Source organism: Epinephelus lanceolatus, chromosome 4 (assembly GCF_041903045.1).
Source record: "Epinephelus lanceolatus isolate andai-2023 chromosome 4, ASM4190304v1, whole genome shotgun sequence".
Classification (NCBI taxonomy): domain Eukaryota; kingdom Metazoa; phylum Chordata; class Actinopteri; order Perciformes; family Serranidae; genus Epinephelus; species Epinephelus lanceolatus.
In genome coordinates, this window is record NC_135737.1 from 17934444 (window position 1) to 17953741 (window position 19298).

At 40.1% G+C, this 19298-nt stretch overlaps 1 protein-coding gene across 1 annotated transcript; it reads left to right on the forward strand.

The window, feature by feature from the left end:
* The first annotated feature begins 149 nt into the window (after window positions 1-149).
* Window positions 150-18211, forward strand: LOC117259597 (protocadherin Fat 4). Its single transcript, XM_033631026.2, has 16 exons — window positions 150-400; window positions 676-916; window positions 1148-1489; window positions 3601-4514; window positions 4611-4785; window positions 4903-5083; window positions 6214-6464; window positions 6566-10897; window positions 10993-11094; window positions 11822-12123; window positions 12228-12313; window positions 12419-12595; window positions 12971-13098; window positions 13865-14082; window positions 14173-14431; window positions 14915-18211. The coding sequence occupies exons 1-16, from the start codon at window positions 347-349 to the stop codon at window positions 16327-16329; spliced, it is 9177 nt and encodes a 3058-aa protein (XP_033486917.2). The 5' UTR covers window positions 150-346; the 3' UTR covers window positions 16330-18211.
* Window positions 18212-19298: the final 1087 nt, after the last annotated feature.

The following is a 19298-nucleotide window of genomic DNA, read 5'->3' on the forward strand; positions in this document are numbered from 1 at the left end:
CCAGATTATGGGAGCATGTTTTCTTTTGAAATACATGACAACAACAAACTTTCAGTCTGCTGCAGTTTGGAGCCCTAAAAGAGCTTTTTCTCCGCTGCGGGATTTGCATAGAGTGATGTCAAAGAGGCGTGTCAGTCAGGATTACAAGCTGAGAAGATTGAGTAATCACTATGGATACAGCTTTTATAGTTTTCCATCTGCTGGTCTTGTGTGGAGGTAATGCTGTGCAGTTTCCAGGACTTCACTTTTTAAAGCCATGTCTGTTTTGTTTTGCTCAGGATCTTATTTTCTGACTCAATTTTGCAATAATGACCAAGTGAGAGGCACTTAGGAAGTTAACTTTACAATGGACTCTACTGGACATTGGAGAACATACACAGTTTTATTGTTTAATTTTCTGGTAAGTTGGCCTGTTGACTCATGTGTTGTAGCAGTGAGAGATAACTGATCATTTCACAGTTTAATCACTGTTTTAATTTTAATCATTTATCAACTTTATACGTTTATAGCACATCTAAATGTGTGGCATGTGTACAGGCTGTAAAAACAAATCTCCCTCTGGGAAATTGAAATACCTATCTATCATTTAAATGCTCCAAAAGTTTGCTATTTATGCATATTTCCCTTGAACAAGAAACCAAGAGTAATTTCTTTCTTTTTTCTACGGTTCCTCAGGTGTTTAATGCTCCATCCTCTCATGAACCTTCTTTTGGAAATGCAGTGAATGTGAGCAGTGAGACGCAGTTTCCAGATAACGTCTCCAGGCAGCATACGCTTCCCTCCTGGTTTTATACATCTATTGATGCTGTGCCCAAGCATGGCACAGTCAGCTTACACTCCCATAACAGATGGCGAACACAGATGGCTTTCTCTAAAACTGTTTATTCATTTGAAGTGAAAGAAGACACAGTACCAGGTCAGTCATCCGTGCAGCGAGGCCTTTCCCCATGTAAATTAGGCACAAATCCATAATGTTAATTTTAGTATTACATGATAATTTTTTAAATATTGTTTAACTTGTGATTTTATACTTATTCCTAATAATTACTATAGTTCAGGACCTGTGTTTTGATAATAATTTCGCCAAATATTTTAATTTTATAATCCCTAGATCCCCAGTGATTATGCATTATCCATGTGTTGACAGGAACAGTTGTGGGAAAGGTGGAAACCTTGTTTGAAAGTCTCACGCCTATCAAATACTCAGTGCAGGAGGATGGCGGAGAGAACCTGTTCCTCCTCAGCCCCTTCTCAGGGGAGTTCCTATTATCCCGCAGCCTGGATTTCGAAGCACAAAGATTCTACATACTCTCTGTGGCGGTGCAGCAGGGGGACTCACAGGTATCCAGTGTCAGGGTGTACTTCAATGTGTTGGATGTGAACGACAACCCCCCTGTTTTCAGTCAAGAGACCTTTACTGCGTCATTGTCTGAGGACGCACAGACTGGCACCTGCTTCCTGTCCTTGAATGTGTCAGATAAAGATGATGGTAAGTGCAAAAGTATAGCTGAAATATAGCATTCATTCAGCATTCAGCAGATGTCACATTTTTATGGCTGCTGTGGCATTTGAAGCCATACTTTTTTTTCTCCATCACTTCAATCAATCAGATGTTCATTAGATTCAAAGCAGCACTGACAAACATCAACATTTCTATCTATATGTATGTATATCAAAATGATATGCATCCTCAGAAGACAATGTAATCAACAATCAGTGTCAAAAACTGCAATGCAAAACATGACTAACAGAAATGCTACACACAGTTAAAAAACATGATAAAAAAAGAAGCATTTATGGATGGCTGGGAAAAGTTGTAAATGTTTGCAAAGTTTTTCAATGTTCAAGTGAGCACCTGTCCTTTTTCAACAATGCGTATGCATGCATGTTTGGGAATCGCTCCCTCTGGTGGCCATGACTGAGAAACTGGCCTCATATCTGGCACAGGTTTCAAAATTCTGTTTGATGCACCTTACCAATCTCAATCAGCATCTACATGTTTATTAAGTTTTGTTAATGAAATTTATAATATTGACAAAAACCATATAGAGTTTATTTAAATTTGTATACAGCTAAAAGCTACCGTGACCCTGAGAGGTCAACCCACTGCAAATTAAGAAAACACGTGGAAACAGACACAACTCAAGCATCTCAGAAGCATCTTAGACAACTTTATGACATACATGAATTAAAGTGTTGCACAACAACTGCAAGCTGTTTCTGGGGGACACTAAAAAGTGATGCACACCGCTGGGACATGCTTGTTGCCATGGTTTGTGGCTTATGAGGTTAAAGAGGTCAGCTATTCATCATTAATGACATGATTCAGATATTATTATGCTAATGCTAGGTTAACAGCAGATGTTTGCAATAATATCTGATTCATGCCATCACAGTGTTAAAATGAGCCAGAAAACTTAAACTATAGGTCATTTTTAACCCCACTGACAGACAGCTAACTTTAACTTCATAATCCAAAAACAACAACAACAAGCCGTATGGATCATTTTTTTAGTGTCCCCTGAAAACAGTTGCTGTTGTGTTGTGGGCTTCTTGCAGCGCTTTTTCAAAAAGCTGAGCATGTGTCACCAAAGAGATAATTCTGTGTGTCATCAAGTTGGTCAAGATGTTTTCTAAATGCTGTACATGTGTTGTTAAATTGATAAAGATGTTTCTTCAGCTGCGTGTGTTGTGTCTGTATATTAATTTGTGGTGCCTTGTTCTTACAGGGCCAATGTAAAAAGCAATTTTTAATGTTTAGATATATACACACAATGTAATCATAAGAATGACTAAATTCAAGAGATAAAAATGTCTTAATGTACATTTTAATTGAAAAAAGGGTATTTGTACTGTATTACATATTAACTGTTGTTTGTTTTCATGTTTGTCCTTTGTTGTTTTTTATGGTTTTGTAATGCAGCCAGCAACATCTGACCACTTTATTCCTCAACTAAAAATCGTACTTGTATATGTTTTGGGGAATTAATGCTATTATTTTTACATAAATAGTTTAAAGTCTATTCATACTTTACACTCACTACTCATGTACCACAAATACAGGATTTATTTCCACTTCCCTGTATCGTCTCTTTCACATGCTGCACCAGCTGGGGATTTATAGGTCTATGCAATTAATGGAGGTTAAATGGATATTCCTCACTGCATTGCACAGTTCAACCAGAGCTAATGAGATGCCATAGCTATGTGTGATAACATTTTTTTTTCTCTAAAGTTATTCACTTTCTGTACTTATCATCATCTTAGTATCATCATCCTCATCTTTGAATTAATCATAGCAATAAAAATGATAACAATGAAATATGTGTCCTCATTACGTGGATTGACCTGTGTGCAGTAATCTCAGTCAGAATGAAGGTAGTAGAGCACTACTGTACTGAAAATTCACAATCAAGACATTGACTCCCAAACCTCCAGCCCCCCAGTGTTCAAACAAAACCTATGCCCCTGCATTTATTAGTTTATTTGATTGTGAAAATGCCTGAAAATCTTATGTTTTGTGAAAGTTTGCACATTTCAGTTTCATATTTGTGTGCTAACATCGTGTATAATCACGTGTAATCTTTTCCTTTCTTCCAGGTGACAATGGAAAGTCTAAACTAAGAGTGGTTGGTGGCGATGAAGAGGATGTGTTTTTCATAAACACAGCTGGTAGTTTATGCCTGAACTCAGAGTTAGACAGAGAGAGACAATCCCTTTACAATCTGACTGTGACAGCTAGTGACTGTGCTCAGCCTCTGTCTTCACAGTTCACCAGCACAGCCCATGCTATCGTGGTGGTTGATGATGTGAATGACAATGCTCCATTGTTTGTGTCAGCCAAAATAGTCGGCATAGCAGAGGACACTGCACTTCATTCTGTTATAATGACTGTACATGCTGAGGATAAAGACACTGGGTCCAATGCGGAGGTTTTATACTATTTAAACAACACTTCCGGTGGCGTGTTTAGCATCGATAACAGGAGTGGACAAATATACCTAGAAGAGCCATTGGACAGAGAGCAGGTAGATACCCTGACTGTTACTGTGACAGCCGCTGATAAAGGCTCACCCAGGATGGCAACCACGATGAATTTCACAGTGCATATTGAGGATGCGAATGACCATGACCCTGAATTCTCTCAAAGCACCTACAGCCTGACAGTCAGAGAGGATATCCCCAGAGGAACGAGCCTGTTGCAGGTTCTGGCTCTTGATCGAGACATTGGGACAAATGGACAAGTGCGTTACGTATTGACCCAGACGAGTCCATTTGTAGTGGATGGGGTTCGAGGTGTCGTCACAGTCATGGACAAACTGGACAGGGAGAGGGATTCAAACTACACCTTAACTGTAATAGCTGTCGATCAGGGGAATATACCTAGGTCTGCGACTGCTGCTGTCAGTGTCACAGTGTTGGATGTCAATGACTTTGCACCTGTCTTTACTCCTCCTCTTTACTCCATACACGTCATGGAGAATGAGGAGGACCCGTCTCACCTAACACACCAGGTGCTTCTGTCTCCTGTTAACCCAAGTGTTCACTGAATATTGAATACAGAATGTTTTGACGTTAACTTCCAGATTGTTTATGTCTTTTTTAACCAGGTCTCAGCTTTGGATGAAGATTTAGGTGTCAACAGCCAACTTACCTACTTCATACAGAAAGGAAATAGTGATGGTTTGCTCTCCATCACTCCCAGTGGCATGTTTCAAATTTTACACAGTCTGGACAGAGAAAGGGAATCACTGTACTTCGTTACCATCATTGCTGTTGATGCAGGTGATTCAGGCCAAAGCTAAATGTGCTAAACCTTCAAATATGTTGTTCTGTAATCTTTTTACTGTCAGTGTCCCTTCAAACTGTTTGATATGCCATTATTTACTTTGTCATTTGAAGGACTGCCACCTTTAACAGGTACTCTAACCATACATGTCATAGTGGATGATGTCAACGATAACCATCCAGAGTTTACTGAGGAAGTCTACAACACCATAGTGTCTGAGGACAGTCCTACAGGCACCGTGTTTGCCATGATAACTGCATCTGACATTGATGAGGGTGTCAGTGGGGAAATAAGGTAAAATGTCGTGTAAAAGAGACTCTTAAAATTTGAAAGCAATGTTGTTTATAAGTACTGTCTATAATTCATTCTTGAGAAAGTGCAGTTAAAGTTACAAGTTTTTAGCAGGGGCCTACTTTGGTTGTTAAAGGTCTAGTGTGTAGTATTTAGTGGCATCTAGTGGTGAGGTTGGAGAACTACTTAAAGCCAGTGTTTGGTTTGTCCATTCTGGGGTACTGTAGAACAACACAGCAAACTCCATGGAGGTAACAACAATACAGTTTTAAAAATTATATACCATTTTGGCCAATAGTAGGGCTTCTCCATTGGCACTTTTGGCCATGCTGAGTCAAACCATGCTGTACCTGTTTTCACTTCCATTGTCAGATGTTGGCAGATGGTAATGTCTGTGCAGGAGACCAGAGAGAAAAATGTTTCCCCTGTGTGTTCAACTCGCAGTACTTTTGTAGCTTCTAATGTAATCTTTGTGGTTTGAAGTTTAGTTTCTCTGCTTTGCCGCTGTTTTTACTTTCCTTTTTTTTTTACTGCTTTACAATCATAACTTTATCACCGAATTAACTGAACTTCGTTAGCAACTATTCTTGAATGAAAGCAAGTCCATTAATCCAGCAGGGAGAAAGAGTACAAGCAGAGCCAGCTCCAGGCTCTTATTGCACCCCTGCAAACAGCTCACGTCCAACAGATAAACTTCTTTTACCTGTCATGTTGTATGATGGAACAACACTCCCAGCAAAATAATGGGGGACTTCAGCCGTGGATCAGCCCACTGCCTTTAAATGTCATTGACTCAAGACAAGTGCGTTATCAGTTAAAGACACACCTTCAAGTGGGTAACCCTGTTGTTACGGATCACTGCAAATCACTGCCATGCTGGGCTGACACCTGAGTCAATGCGAGACAAGAAAAGCCAGTACATGTGTATGGAAATATGCTGTAGATGCCCCTAAAGCTTACACACTGGACCTTTAAGAATGGTAGCCCAACATTAGGATCAACATTTTTTAAACAGTAGTCTTTTTTGTGTATTTGCTGAACATGCTAAGCAATCCTTGTTTCTATATACATTATTTTGATTTACACTTTATTATAGCACACTGAGAGGCTGGATATTGTGTCTTTTGACTCAGGTATTCCATGGAGAACCTTGATGTGCCTTTTGCCATTGAAGAAACATCTGGAGAGCTTTTTACAACTGATGTTCTGGACAGGGAGACAGTGGCCATTTACAGGCTGATTGTGATTGGCAGTGATAAGCATCCCACTCAGCCTCTGTCAAGCTCAGTGCTTGTTACTGTGCTCATTGGAGATATTAATGACCACTGGCCCCAGTTCATGAACAGCCCCTATGTGGCCTATGTGCCAACTGAGATGGCTCCAGGTGAGAGCTTTTACCTCAGCATGACAGTTACATATTTTATCCTGGATAACATGGATTTGATGGGATGGAAAGATTTATTTGTTTGTCTTTTTTTTCTACAGGCTCAGTTGTTTGTGCAGTAAGAGCAACAGATGGAGACACTGAGATGAACGCAGAGCTACATTATGCATTATATGGACAAAGTTCAGATCTGTTTTCCATCCATCCATACAGCGGCACTGTATTCTCTTCAAGTGCTCTACGAAGAACGGACGATATCATTGTCAATGTACACGTGGAAGATGCTGGAGAAAATCCTAAATTTGACATCACCACCATCAGCATCAGGTTTCAGAACATATCTGAGTTTCCAGAGATGAACGTGGATGTTCTGAGTGATTCTCTCTCAGAGGACGAACCAGTGGGAACCTTAGTGGCAGTTGTCTCTGCAGCAAGCATCAGAGCTGAGCCTGTTTCATTTTATCTATCTTCTGGAAACTTTGAAGACATGTTTCATGTGGAGCAGCTGACTGGAGCGTTGACAGTGGAGAACCCACTGGATTATGAGAACAAAAAGGAGTTTACTTTGCTGATAGAAGCCAGGGACTCTGGCTCGCCTCCTTTCTCATCATTTGCAGAAATTCACTTAAACATCAGTGATGTAAATGACAACTTCCCCCAGTTCACCCAACTTGAGTACAGGTGTGAGGTTTCTGAGAACTCCCCGCCATCCTGGGTTTGTGACGTTCTCGCCATTGACGCTGATTCAGGCAGTTACGGCATTGTGCAGTACAACATAACAGAAGGAGACACTGATGGTTTTTTCACAATTGACCCTGAAAATGGTTTACTGAGCACCACTGTGAGTTTAGACAGAGAAAATACCCCAGAATTCAATTTCACAGTTGAAGCTGCAGAACTGAACGACCCTCTTCATAAAGACAGAGCAACTGTTATTGTTGTTGTTTTGGACAGAAATGACAACTCACCTCGTTTTTCTGAGATTTTTTTTACAGAGGTACCGGAGGATTCCCCCATTGGACATACAATTATTCAAGTTACTGCAACTGATGATGATACTGGTACCAATGCAGTAATTAATTACTCCATCACTGACCAAAGTGATAACATGCCATTTATTATTGACTTCACCACTGGCTACATCACTGTTGAAAGACTTCTAGACAGGGAGATGCAGAATCATTATATCTTGAAGGTAAATGCAAATGATTCAGCGTGGAGCATCAGCACTGACGTCACTATAGTCATTACAGATGTCAATGATAACAGGCCAGTATTTTCTGATCATTTTTACAGCGTGGTCCTCCCTGAGACAAAATACAAAGAGGTGTTTGTTGTGCAGATTCTTGCTGCAGATGCAGACATAGGACAAAACAGTGAGATTTTGTATGTCATTGAACCACCGAATGAGGAGTTTTGGGTGAACGCTTCCTCTGGTGAAATCTATACGAAGCAGCCACTGATGTTACATAACTTGTCTTTTGAAATCTACCAATTTACAGTCATTGCATTTGATTGTGGCAGTGTTCCTTTGTACAGTAACACCACTGTCACAGTGAGATTAGAACCATATAACCACTACCCACCCATTTTCTTGCCTTTCCAGCGTCTGATTGCTATCCCCTATGACATGGCTGTTGGTACTGAGGTGGCCCAGTTCACAGCAATAGATCGGGATGTTGGCAACATCAGCGACAGTATTGAATATGTTTTGAATGGTGGTGATGCATCTGATTTTTTCTGGATCCAAGCCGACAATGGAAAAGTAATGTTGAATCAAAGTTTGGTGGAGAGTGTAAATTTGTTTTTCACTTTGTTAGTTGTTGCAAAAGATCAGGGCTCCCCCTCTTTATCATCACAGACTGAAATCACTTTTGCAATTACTGGGAGGAATCAATTCTCTCCACACTTTAGAGAGCAGGATGTAATTTACTCTGTCCCTGAGGACTTGCCGTTAGATTCAGTAATTGGGAAAATTCAAGCAGAAGACAGGGATTATGGTCCCAATGGCGCTATCATGTACTGCATTACCCCAGAAAATCAATATTTATCGTTCTCTGTAGGAGAAACATCTGGACTGCTAACACTAGTCAGAGAGCTTGACTTTGAAAAAGAAGCTATTTATTATCTCCAAATCAAAGCCATGGATGGAGGCTGGGTGTCTAAAACTAGCATGTTAAATGTTACAGTGGTCATCATGGATGTGAATGACAATCCTCCAGTCTTTTCATCTTCAGAGTTTACCACATCAGTGCCTGAAAACTCAGAAATTGGAACACATGTCCTAGATGTTAAGGCTGCTGATGCTGATTCAGGTGCAAATGCACAAATATCCTACTCACTTATTGCTGGCCATGTGGATAAATTTGCAGTAGATTCAAGAAATGGCACAATCACCACTTTGGCTGTGTTTGATTATGAGCAAGAGCAGATCTTTGATGTAACAATCAAAGCTCTAAACACTGGCAGCCAAACTTTATTTAGTTTGGCACATGTTATCATCCAAATCTCAGATGTCAATGAGTTTATGCCGACGTTCAGGAAAAAAGAATATAACTTCTCTGTATTTAAAAATGTTCCTGTTGGAACTAGGATTGGAAAAGTTACAGCTACAGATCATGACCAAGGTCCTGAAGGTCAGGTGTTTTACCTGATGTTTGGTCAAAACAAACATATGGGCTTTGAAATCAGCAAACTTTCTGGAGAGATATACACAACTGGCAGTTTGAGGAAACAAGGTAACAGTAACGTTGTTTTAAAAGTTCTGGCTAAGAACTCTGGTGTGATCACTGGCATGAATGTAGACGAAGCTGTAGTCCACATCAGTGTGATTGACATGAACGATGCACCCGTTTTTACCTCTGCACTTTATTTGGCTAGTGTCCCAGAAGACAGCCAAGCTGGGATATCTGTGATTACTGTGAGTGCTCTGGATGAGGACTCCATCTTGGATTGGAATCATTTCTTCTTCAGTATTGAAAATGGAAACACAAACTTGTCTTTTGCAGTGGATCCATCCAGTGGTGTTATTTCAGTCAACTCTCTTCTTGACAGAGAACTGTGGCCAGTTTATAATCTGACTCTTATAGCCACTGATAATGGCTCTCCACCAGCCACTGGAACCACTAATGTCATTGTGACTATTGAAGATGTTAATGATGATGCTCCCAAACTCTCATTCACTGAGGCTCAAGTGAAGGAAAATCAGCCTCAAGGCACAATAGTTGCCAGATTAAATGCTTCTGATTCTGATTTGCCACCAAACCAGGGACCCTTTACTTACTGGTTGGTAAATTCTTCAACAGATGGTGCTTTTTCACTGACTCCTGATGGAGTTTTATTCACCACACGGACTATTGATCGGGAACACATTTCTGCGTGTCAAGTCCTTGTGGCTGTTAGGGATGCAGGTGTCCCTCCGCTGTCATCAACAACAATGATCCACATCAAGATTGTGGATGAAAACGATAACCCTTCTCTGCCTCGAAATATCTTCATCGAGGTGAAATACTTTGGCAGTTCTTTTCAAGGAGGCATGATTGGTAATGTCCATCCTGAGGATCAGGATGAGTCTGATTCATTCAACTGTGCCATCAAAAATGGGCAACTAAATATGTTTACAATACCTTATGGCACATGTGAGCTGTGGTCGTCTCCTTTTCAAGGCGAGGCTACATTTAACCTCACTATCGAAGCTACAGACCAGCTTCACTTTCCAGTCAACAACAGCATCTATGTAAACTACAAAGGTTTTACAAATGCTTCTATAGACAGCTGCATATTATTCTATGTGTCATCATCCTCAATGGGAGAGTTTTTGTCCAACAAGTATTTGCGATTTGTGAAAGCTCTGGACAGTCTGTTTAACCTACAGGCATCTAAGACTCATGTATTTGGAATAAAACATATTGGCAATGATATCCTTCTGTTGGCTGCAGTTAAAAATTACAACGGTCAATATCTCAGCCGAGAAGTAGCCAGTGGTATCTCTGCAGGGCATAAGAAATTACTGGAAGCTCAGAGCAATGTGACAATTTCTCACATCACAAGTGATCCATGTCTCACCAGCCCTTGTCAAAACAGGGCAACATGCAACAAGGGAATTTACATCAGCCAGGATGTTGCTGTTCTGGAAAGTTCTGCGGTCATCTTTGTGTCACCACACAAAGAGATTTTTAATTGCACCTGTACAGCCGGATTCAAAGGGATACTGTGTGAAGATGACATTGACGAATGTGAGGTGAATCCCTGTGAGAATGAAGGCACATGTGTGAATACCCAAGGAGGTTTCTACTGTCACTGTCAGAGTGGCTTCTCTGGCTCCTTCTGCTCTACTGATGGAGATGAATGCCTAAAGATGAAGTGCCAAAATGGAGGAACTTGTGTTCTCACTGTGGATGGATATCGCTGTCACTGTGTGCCTGGATTTGAAGGTAGACTTTGTTGGTGTATTAAAAAATGACATTACTCTACATGGATAGATTACAGAATATTTTCAAAGTCTGGGCTTTACTTGTTATTTTTCCAGGAGAAATATGTGAGCGGTTCATAGACCACTGTAGATCAACCCCCTGTGTTCAGGGCAGCTGCATCAATTCACAGACAGGATTCTCTTGTCATTGCCCCTTTGGTAAGAATAATGTATAAAGATGTTTTCTTAAAGCAAAATTAAACATTTTAGGAAATATATTTATATGCAGAAAGTTAGATAAGAAGATCAATACCACTCTTGTGTCAGTCTGTTATACATAAGGCCACGGCCAGCACTGGGTTAGGTTAGCTTAGCATAGCACTAATACTGTAAATAGACTAACTGCTAGCCTGGATCTATTCAAAGCTAACAAATTCTAACAAATCATACATCTCACTAAATAACTTGTTATATTTTGTGTGTTCGATAATGTGCTGGATTATTTCTTGGCTCGGATTCTTTGCAAGGCAAGATGAGACAAAAGGCACCAGTGTACTTAATCAGAAGTGCTTGTTGCCCCCCTAAAAAAAGAGACAATTGTCAATATAAACTAGCTTTCTTTTGTGCCCACCCAAGAAATAGTCTGGCCCATAACCTCCCTGTGAAATTACACAGTTTTACCCCTTGCATTTTACACAGAGCTAGGCTAACTGCTATCCCCCGTTTACAGTCTTTATACTAAGCTAAGCTAACTGGCTGCTAGCTGTAGCCTTATATTTAATTGACAGAATATGAGAGTGGTATTACCCTTATCTACATTTCTGCAAGAAAGTGAATACGTGTAGTTTGCAATATTTAGAATTGTTCCTTTATATTTAATGAATTATACCCTAACTTTTCCAAGCTTCAATAAATGTACAAATGCTGTGTTTCATCATGACTGTAGGAGTCAGTGGAGTCCACTGCGAGGAGCACAGTTATGGCTTTGAGGAGCTGTCCTTCATGGAGTTCCCCCCATTGGATCGCAGGACTAATTTAATCTCTCTAGAGTTTGCAACGGTGCAGAGGAACTCCCTGCTCCTGTACAACCCTGGAGGATCGTCCAGCAGGGAATTCTTTGCACTGGAGATATTAGATGGGGCCATAAATCTCTCTTATGACCTGGGCTCAGGACCTGTGAGGCTGCAGACACAAAAGCAAGTGGCAGATGGATATTTTCACAGTGTCACTGTCAGGAGGATTGGGAATGTGAGTTTTTGATGTCAGCGCATACACAGGGTTAATAAGATAGCATTTTTAGAATGGAAAAGTAAATCTGAAAAGACTAATGTAGCCCTTTTTGTATTTCACAGATGGGTTCTCTGCATGTGGACAATTGCACAGATGTTGAAAACAGTGGATTTTGTTTTTCTCAAAGTGATGGCAGTAGCTTAATGAGGTAGTGGTGAAATAATAATTACCAATGTCCCACAATTTATAATTTCTGGTTTTAGCTGTGTTTTAATGTTTATGAATAATCTTTCTCTGTTTTTCCTACAACCAGAACACTAGATGTTGGCAGTAATTTGACATTTGGAGGAACAAAGACTTTTGAATCTATTTTACTGCGTCCTGCTCAGATTAAAACACATGACTTCATTGGATGCATTCGTAACATTCATGTGAATGGCATCCTGCTGCGACCTGCAATGGCCCTTGCAACATATAACGTCGTAGATAGGTAAGCATATAACATACACTTCCCCAGTATAATAATAAACTTTGAGGGTCTATGATTTAAACAATATTATCAGTGTCTTGGTGGTGTAGGGGTTTGGAACACTGATCTTGTGGTCACAACATCCCTGGTTTGGGGACCTTCGTTGTACATCATAACCCCTCTATCCCAACTCACTTGCTAACATCTCTCCACAGTCTCATCTTATAAATGCAAAATGTAAAAAAACCCAAAAACAAACATGAAGCATGGAAAATATCTTAGAAAAACTACATTATTAGCTTATTTACATAACACAGAAAATGTATCTGACTGTTACTTTTGTACATGTCCTCATTATAGCAATTTGTCTTTGTGACTCATTTTTGTTTCATAAAGATGTCCTCGGACAACACCATCACCATGTCACAGCAATCCATGTAAGAATGGTGGCATGTGCCGTGACCGTTGGTCTGACTATCTTTGCGACTGCAAAAGCCCTTTTACTGGAAGCAACTGCGCTAAAGGTAGAGATATCTTTTAAGTCACAGGACTATTTTTTATCATCTTAAAGGGACAGTTCACCCCAAATCAAAAACATATTTTTTTCCTCTTAGGCCTACCTGTAGTGCTGTTTATCAGTCTAGATTGTTTTTGTGTGAGTTGCCAAATGCTGGAGATATTGGCCACAGAAATGTCTGCCCTCTCTTCAGTATAGTGGAACTAGACAGTACTCAGCTTGTGGTACTCAAAGTGCCAAAAATACATTTGAAAAACAGCAATTTTCAGATATCATGACGGCTTACCCAAGAGATTCCACAGACACTATTGTAAGTATTTTCATGTAGGAACTGCCTCATCACTGTGCAAAAGGAAGTGTCCATCTACTCATGACAAGTGCTCATGACAACCAGTCATGTAAACATTAATCACATCCTCAAGGGCTGAGCTGCATGTTATGTTAGCATTGTTAGTTGATGCTATGTGAGCTAGAAGTAGATGCATGCTTCCGTCTCCGGACATGATTTCTGGAATGAGACATTGCTGTTGAGTTTTTCCAGATGTTTTCGAGCGGTCTTTGAGCACCGCAAGCCAAGTGCCATCTAGTTCCATGAGACTGGACAGAAAGTATTTCTGCAGCTGTTTTCTCCAGCACTCTGCAACTCAAACCAATATAATCTACACTGAAAAATAGCTGTACAGGTAAGAGGAAAAAATGGATTGTCGATTTTGGGGTTAACTGTCCCTGTAAATTTAATCTTCCTTTTTCCTGTGCTCTGTCATTTTGAATAGAAATGTCAGAGGAGCTTGTGTTGCGATTTAATGGCAATGACTACATTGAGTATGTCATCAAGGAGCGATTCAAGAGAGACTACCTGCTGAAGGACTTGCTGGATGATGAAAAAAAGGGAAACACCAGAGACCAAACAGTGATTAACATCAAGTTCAAGACCCAGGATCATGGAGTGTTAGTATTTATTGTTGGACAGACAGGATACACAGTGCTGAGGGTAAGTATGGAATGCATTTATCCAGATACTTACTCATCTTGGATTTATGTTTATAGTGTAAAATGTGTTGCTTTTCTCTGTCCAATTCAGATAAAAGACAGAAAGCCTGTGTACATTTCCAAAGATACACTATCAGGACACCTGTCAGAGTTGACTGTGGACTCTCCTGTAGCTGACGGGGTCTGGCATGTCCTCTCCTTGTTCAGCAATGGACAAAACATCTTTCTGGTTCTAGATGGTAAATCAGTCTTGAACATCACTGGCCGCAGTATGGATCTCACTCCTGTTAGTGTGGAAAAGATCATTTTTGGTGCAGCTCTCACAGATGATTCAAACCTTCAACAGTCAGGTAAATTTATACAGCAGTCAGCTGAGAAATGAAGTGTTAATGTTTGAACTAGATATTAAAAGACCTACAAATGTCGGCTCTTATATTTTCCATTCACTCACTTACCTAGATAAGTAGCCATAATGATAATGTATTATTTTTCTGTTGCATTGAACACATCTTGGCCACATACTACAGAGTACATGTACTGTCAATCAAGGTCAAGAATACACAGCGTGTTTGTCTAGGTGTATCATACAAGGCATGCTGACAGATAAAGATGCTGTATCTAAAAGAAAAGGGCATTTTTGCTGCGTATAAGCCAAAGTAAAATGATTTTAGGGCAGATCCTCAGCTGACGAGGGCCTGAACATCGCAACATATTGCTTTTTTTCACTCCATACAGGAGGTTTCTTTGTTTGGTGTGGGAATAGAGATTTGTGCTATATTCAGTCCTTTTTCTTTACATCTATAATAAACTTTACTTAACTGTTTTTATGGCAGGATTCATTGGATGTGTGCAGTATTTCAACGTGAGCAATTACACTCTGCCTCTCAGTGGACACAGCACGATGGTGGACGTCTACCCAAGCACAACTCTGGTCCAGTCGAACTGCAGCTCTCATGGTGTCTGCCTCCCCTCGCCCTGTTCTGAGGAGAACACCACCAGGAGGCGTTGTGTCTCAGCACACTGTCAAAACCGATGGAGTGCGTGTGGACCTGCCATGCAGAACAGATCCTGTATCTGTTTGTATAACATCTCTGACCACACCTGTGATGTCTGCATCTCTACAACAGGGAGCAATGATCGATGCTCTGAGGAGCAGGGCAGCGCTCCTCTGTGGCTAATAGCTGTGATTCTTCCTCTAATCACCATTTTGGTGATTATGATAATGTTTGTCGCCCTTTACAGAGCGAGGCAGCAGACTGTGAAGTGTCAGAGTGATACCTTGCCACAGAAAACAGAACATGGGACAGACAATGTAGCGTTCTGCTTTGATGACACTAGAACACTCACAGATGCTGCATCTGCAGAAAAAGAGAAACAACACGACCCAGTGAGTGCTGATCAGCAGAGGTTAGGTGGGGAATTTTACGGTGATGCCGGTTTGTCAAGCGTTCAGCCGGTGCCTGACAGTGAGCTGGAATATTATGAAATCGGCAGCATCTCCAGTGCGCTACATTCAGACACTGCCTCGCTAAAGCTGAGCTGGCACAAACATATGTACAGCACAAAGTGTGTGAAAGCTGATCCTAAATGGTGGGGAGATTTGAGGATGCTATTAGCAGGATTTAAAAAAGAACGCTCCAGTGAGGAGAGGGCAAAAAGTCTTACGAAGCCTCAAGATGTGGCTCTCCTAAACAAACAGTTGTTGACTAGGATTGATGCAGGGCAGACCCAGCATACACAGCCTTCTTACAAAAGGAGGTTCTTGCAAGCAGACTTCCTGGAACCTGTACAATGCCTTACTTTTGAAGAGATTAGTAAACTCAACGATCCTCAGGATAAAACAATGTCACATCGAGCATCCCCAAGGTCTGGACCCACCAAGTCCACTATGATGACTGGTGCCTCATCTGACAGTGAAACAGACAGCACATTCACCTGCTCGGAGTCTGAGTGCGGGCACTTTTCTATCAGCAGGAAATGTATACATGATCAGTCATCCCTGTCAGCAGGCAGCATCAGACAACAAAGCAACCTGCCTTTCAGCTCATTTTTGAAGCACACCTGTCACTCTGCTGCAGGTCAGCATGAAGTTGACAGTGCTCCCTCCAGTATGTTTGAGCAGTGGGAAAATATTTTAAATATGCAACTACCTTTTAGCAGCTATGCTCCCGTCTTTGAAGATATAGCAAACCTACCCAATGACCCCAGTCATAATGATATGCAGAGTGACATAGAGGAAATTATTTGATCGTCATAATATAGGTGTTGCTAATGGGTTAGGTGGAAAATTCTGTTACTTTATTAAAATAACTGTGATGTATCAAAACTCATTAACGATAAGTAATGTCATGAAAATTCTAAGTTTTAGTTTGGACTTTGACCAAGTTCTAAACAGGCAGTAAAATGATGTCTTTGGTGATGTAGCCTATTCGATACAATGCTGGTTGTCAATGAAATTTGCTATAGCAAAACATTATGTTGTACATGTTGTAAAGAGAGAAGACAAGCTAATAGGTCCCTGAGAGATCACTCTGTCAACGTACTGAATGCAGTGGTCTGAAATGCTGAATGTTAAAATGAAACGCTCTGTTGCACAGGTCTGCCTTGGATCTTTGTGCTCTTTGATGCTTCAAAATCCAAGGGAAATGATGGTAAAGGTCCTTGAGTCTCCACTGGTTGCAAAACCTGTTTGTTTTTTTTTATCAAATCAAATAAATAAATTAAGTAATTCTGTATGCTGAAATACTAACCAATAAATGTATTTGCAATAAGAAAAATATTGTGATGGGTTTGCTGACTGTGCCTGTATCATGATGATGACCACAAGTCAAGTGACATGGATAAAACATGGTGGGACAGTGGAGCAGCAAAGCTAAAGGCTAAAAAAAGCAAAGATATCAGAGATACTGGGGGAGACCAGGTGTGACTGTAACAGTTTTTGTCTCAGCACCTATAACTTGCTGAATTCTTGTGTTATGGCTCTCAAATTTTGGCGTAAAGTAGTCTTATTTCTCTATTACAAATAACAATGTTTCCAACTTCTCCAACTGTATTAAAAAGTTAATTTACTGATGTGAAATGTAAGGAGTTCCATTGTTACAACCTGCCCCACTACTGGGTTAAGTTGTAACACAACCTGGAGTAAAAAGTAACAATATGAGTGAAGTATAAAAATTACACAATTTCAAAATATACACATAAAATCTGATACATACACTGATAACCAATTTCTATGAAGGTCTAACTTGCTAACCTGAGCCTGTCAGATGCTCAATACCTCACATAAAGAGAGTCCAATATACATGTGTGCTTGCCTGGTCACTGGACTGAGCAGTAATCAGTAAAGACATCCTCTTGCTGCTCTTTGGCTTTGTGACTGCTGTGATAGCCCACACAGGGCTACTGTATTGTTTCAACCTGTTCTCACTCCCAACTCGTCAACTACCAGCCCTTTGTCAGTGATTTTGGTGTCAGATATCAATGCACAGAGGTGCCTTATGCTGTGGTCTGATACACACCAGGTGGCAGCTATTTCTGAGGCAGCAGGCAACAAATACTGAAGTTTTGTCAGTGGGTGTCAGCGTCAGACACCGACACTGAGACACTCTTCACAGCAGTATGATGTGCACTGGGCACCAGCTATTTTTGATGTCACTGGAAACCATTCTAAATCTATTTACCATTGCTTTCTCCTGAAATATGTTTTTGATTGATGGTTGTTTTATCTTGTCCTTGCCTGCAGTTTTGACTGAATTTTATTTCATCTTTTGTTTTTATTTTATATCATACATGTTTATCATTTTTTTTGTCACAAATGTTTTGATTGTTTTTAATGTTCATCACTTTGTGCTGCATTTTATGCAAGAATTATGTCATATGAATGAAAAAAGATGAAGTGCTTTACCTAAGTAGTACGTTTATTTACTTATTTATTTTTTAAAAAAAGACTGTATGCATGTAACGAGCAGAAACTGTACATTTCCTGTGAAAATGGAAATGTGTTTTGAAAAGACACAGTGCATGTTATAATTGAGAAAACATCTGTGAACATCCAAAACAGACACGGGAGGCTACCTAGTAGCAGGACCACTTGCTAAGTGGCAGTAAATGGCGAGGTGGAATAAAAACAGGTTGGCTGATTCTCCTTCTCTGAGTTTTTTGTTGTTGTTTGTTTTTGTTTTTTTGTATAGTCTGCTCAATATCATATGGCAGAGTATTGTTTGGGGACAGACCAAACTGTCTTTCCCTGCCTCATCTCATCAGTAGCATGCCCCTATTAGGTTTTTTCACCAACTCTCCTGCATGCTGAAAGGAGTAAGATAGATAGAGAAAATGTCTTCAGTTGTTACTGGGGTTAGTTGTAACACTTTTTTTAAAGGTACTACAACCTGCCAGCCGGTGTTTAGTGAGCTGTAGCAGCATGGTAGTTTAAATTGATCAAGATGAAATGCCTCATATTTTACCCAATCTAATCTAATAGTAATAAGTTACATAATTTGAATTTAAAGATTATCAGGACCAGTCAAAATACAGAATTGGTTCAAAAAATACTTTGAGACCTAAAAAAATACAAATGTATTTTGACAGTAAAATATGCATACTTCTTTACACAGCTATCAAATTCCACATACAAGGTCAGGAGGGAGGGGGTCATACAATACATGCACTGCATTCTTAATCTGTGCCATCTGGAAATAGCAGTCTAGTGTCACTAAATTAAGTTCAAGGAAGGACCTGCATGCTGAAGCTGTGGACACATAGACCGTCACTTGAACTCATTTAAGATCAAAATTTTGTGCCTCGCCTTGTTTCTATAAACAGATATCTGCAAACGTATTCCAAATCTGTGGGCAATAGTACAAGACTGCTTTCTGGTTGTAGTCGGTTTGTAGTCTGGGTTAACAATCATGTTTCAGCAGTGGGTAAACAGTCCACGTGGAGAGCAAAAAAGGAATTGGCCAAAATGCAATCTTAGAACCTATCAATTGTTGTCTAATGACGAGTTACCTTTCTATTCTTTTTGTTATTTTTTTTTATTTAGGCCTATGTATTTTAATTCATATGCAGATATCTGTTTATAAAGATTAGCAAAATTGACCAGTGCGCAGAAGAGGAACTCTTGGCCTGAAGCTGTGTCTCCCCTGTTCTCAGTGTTGAACTCATTATATTGAGTCCTGATCTGCTCAGATTTCACTCTAATAAATCATTTTCATTATC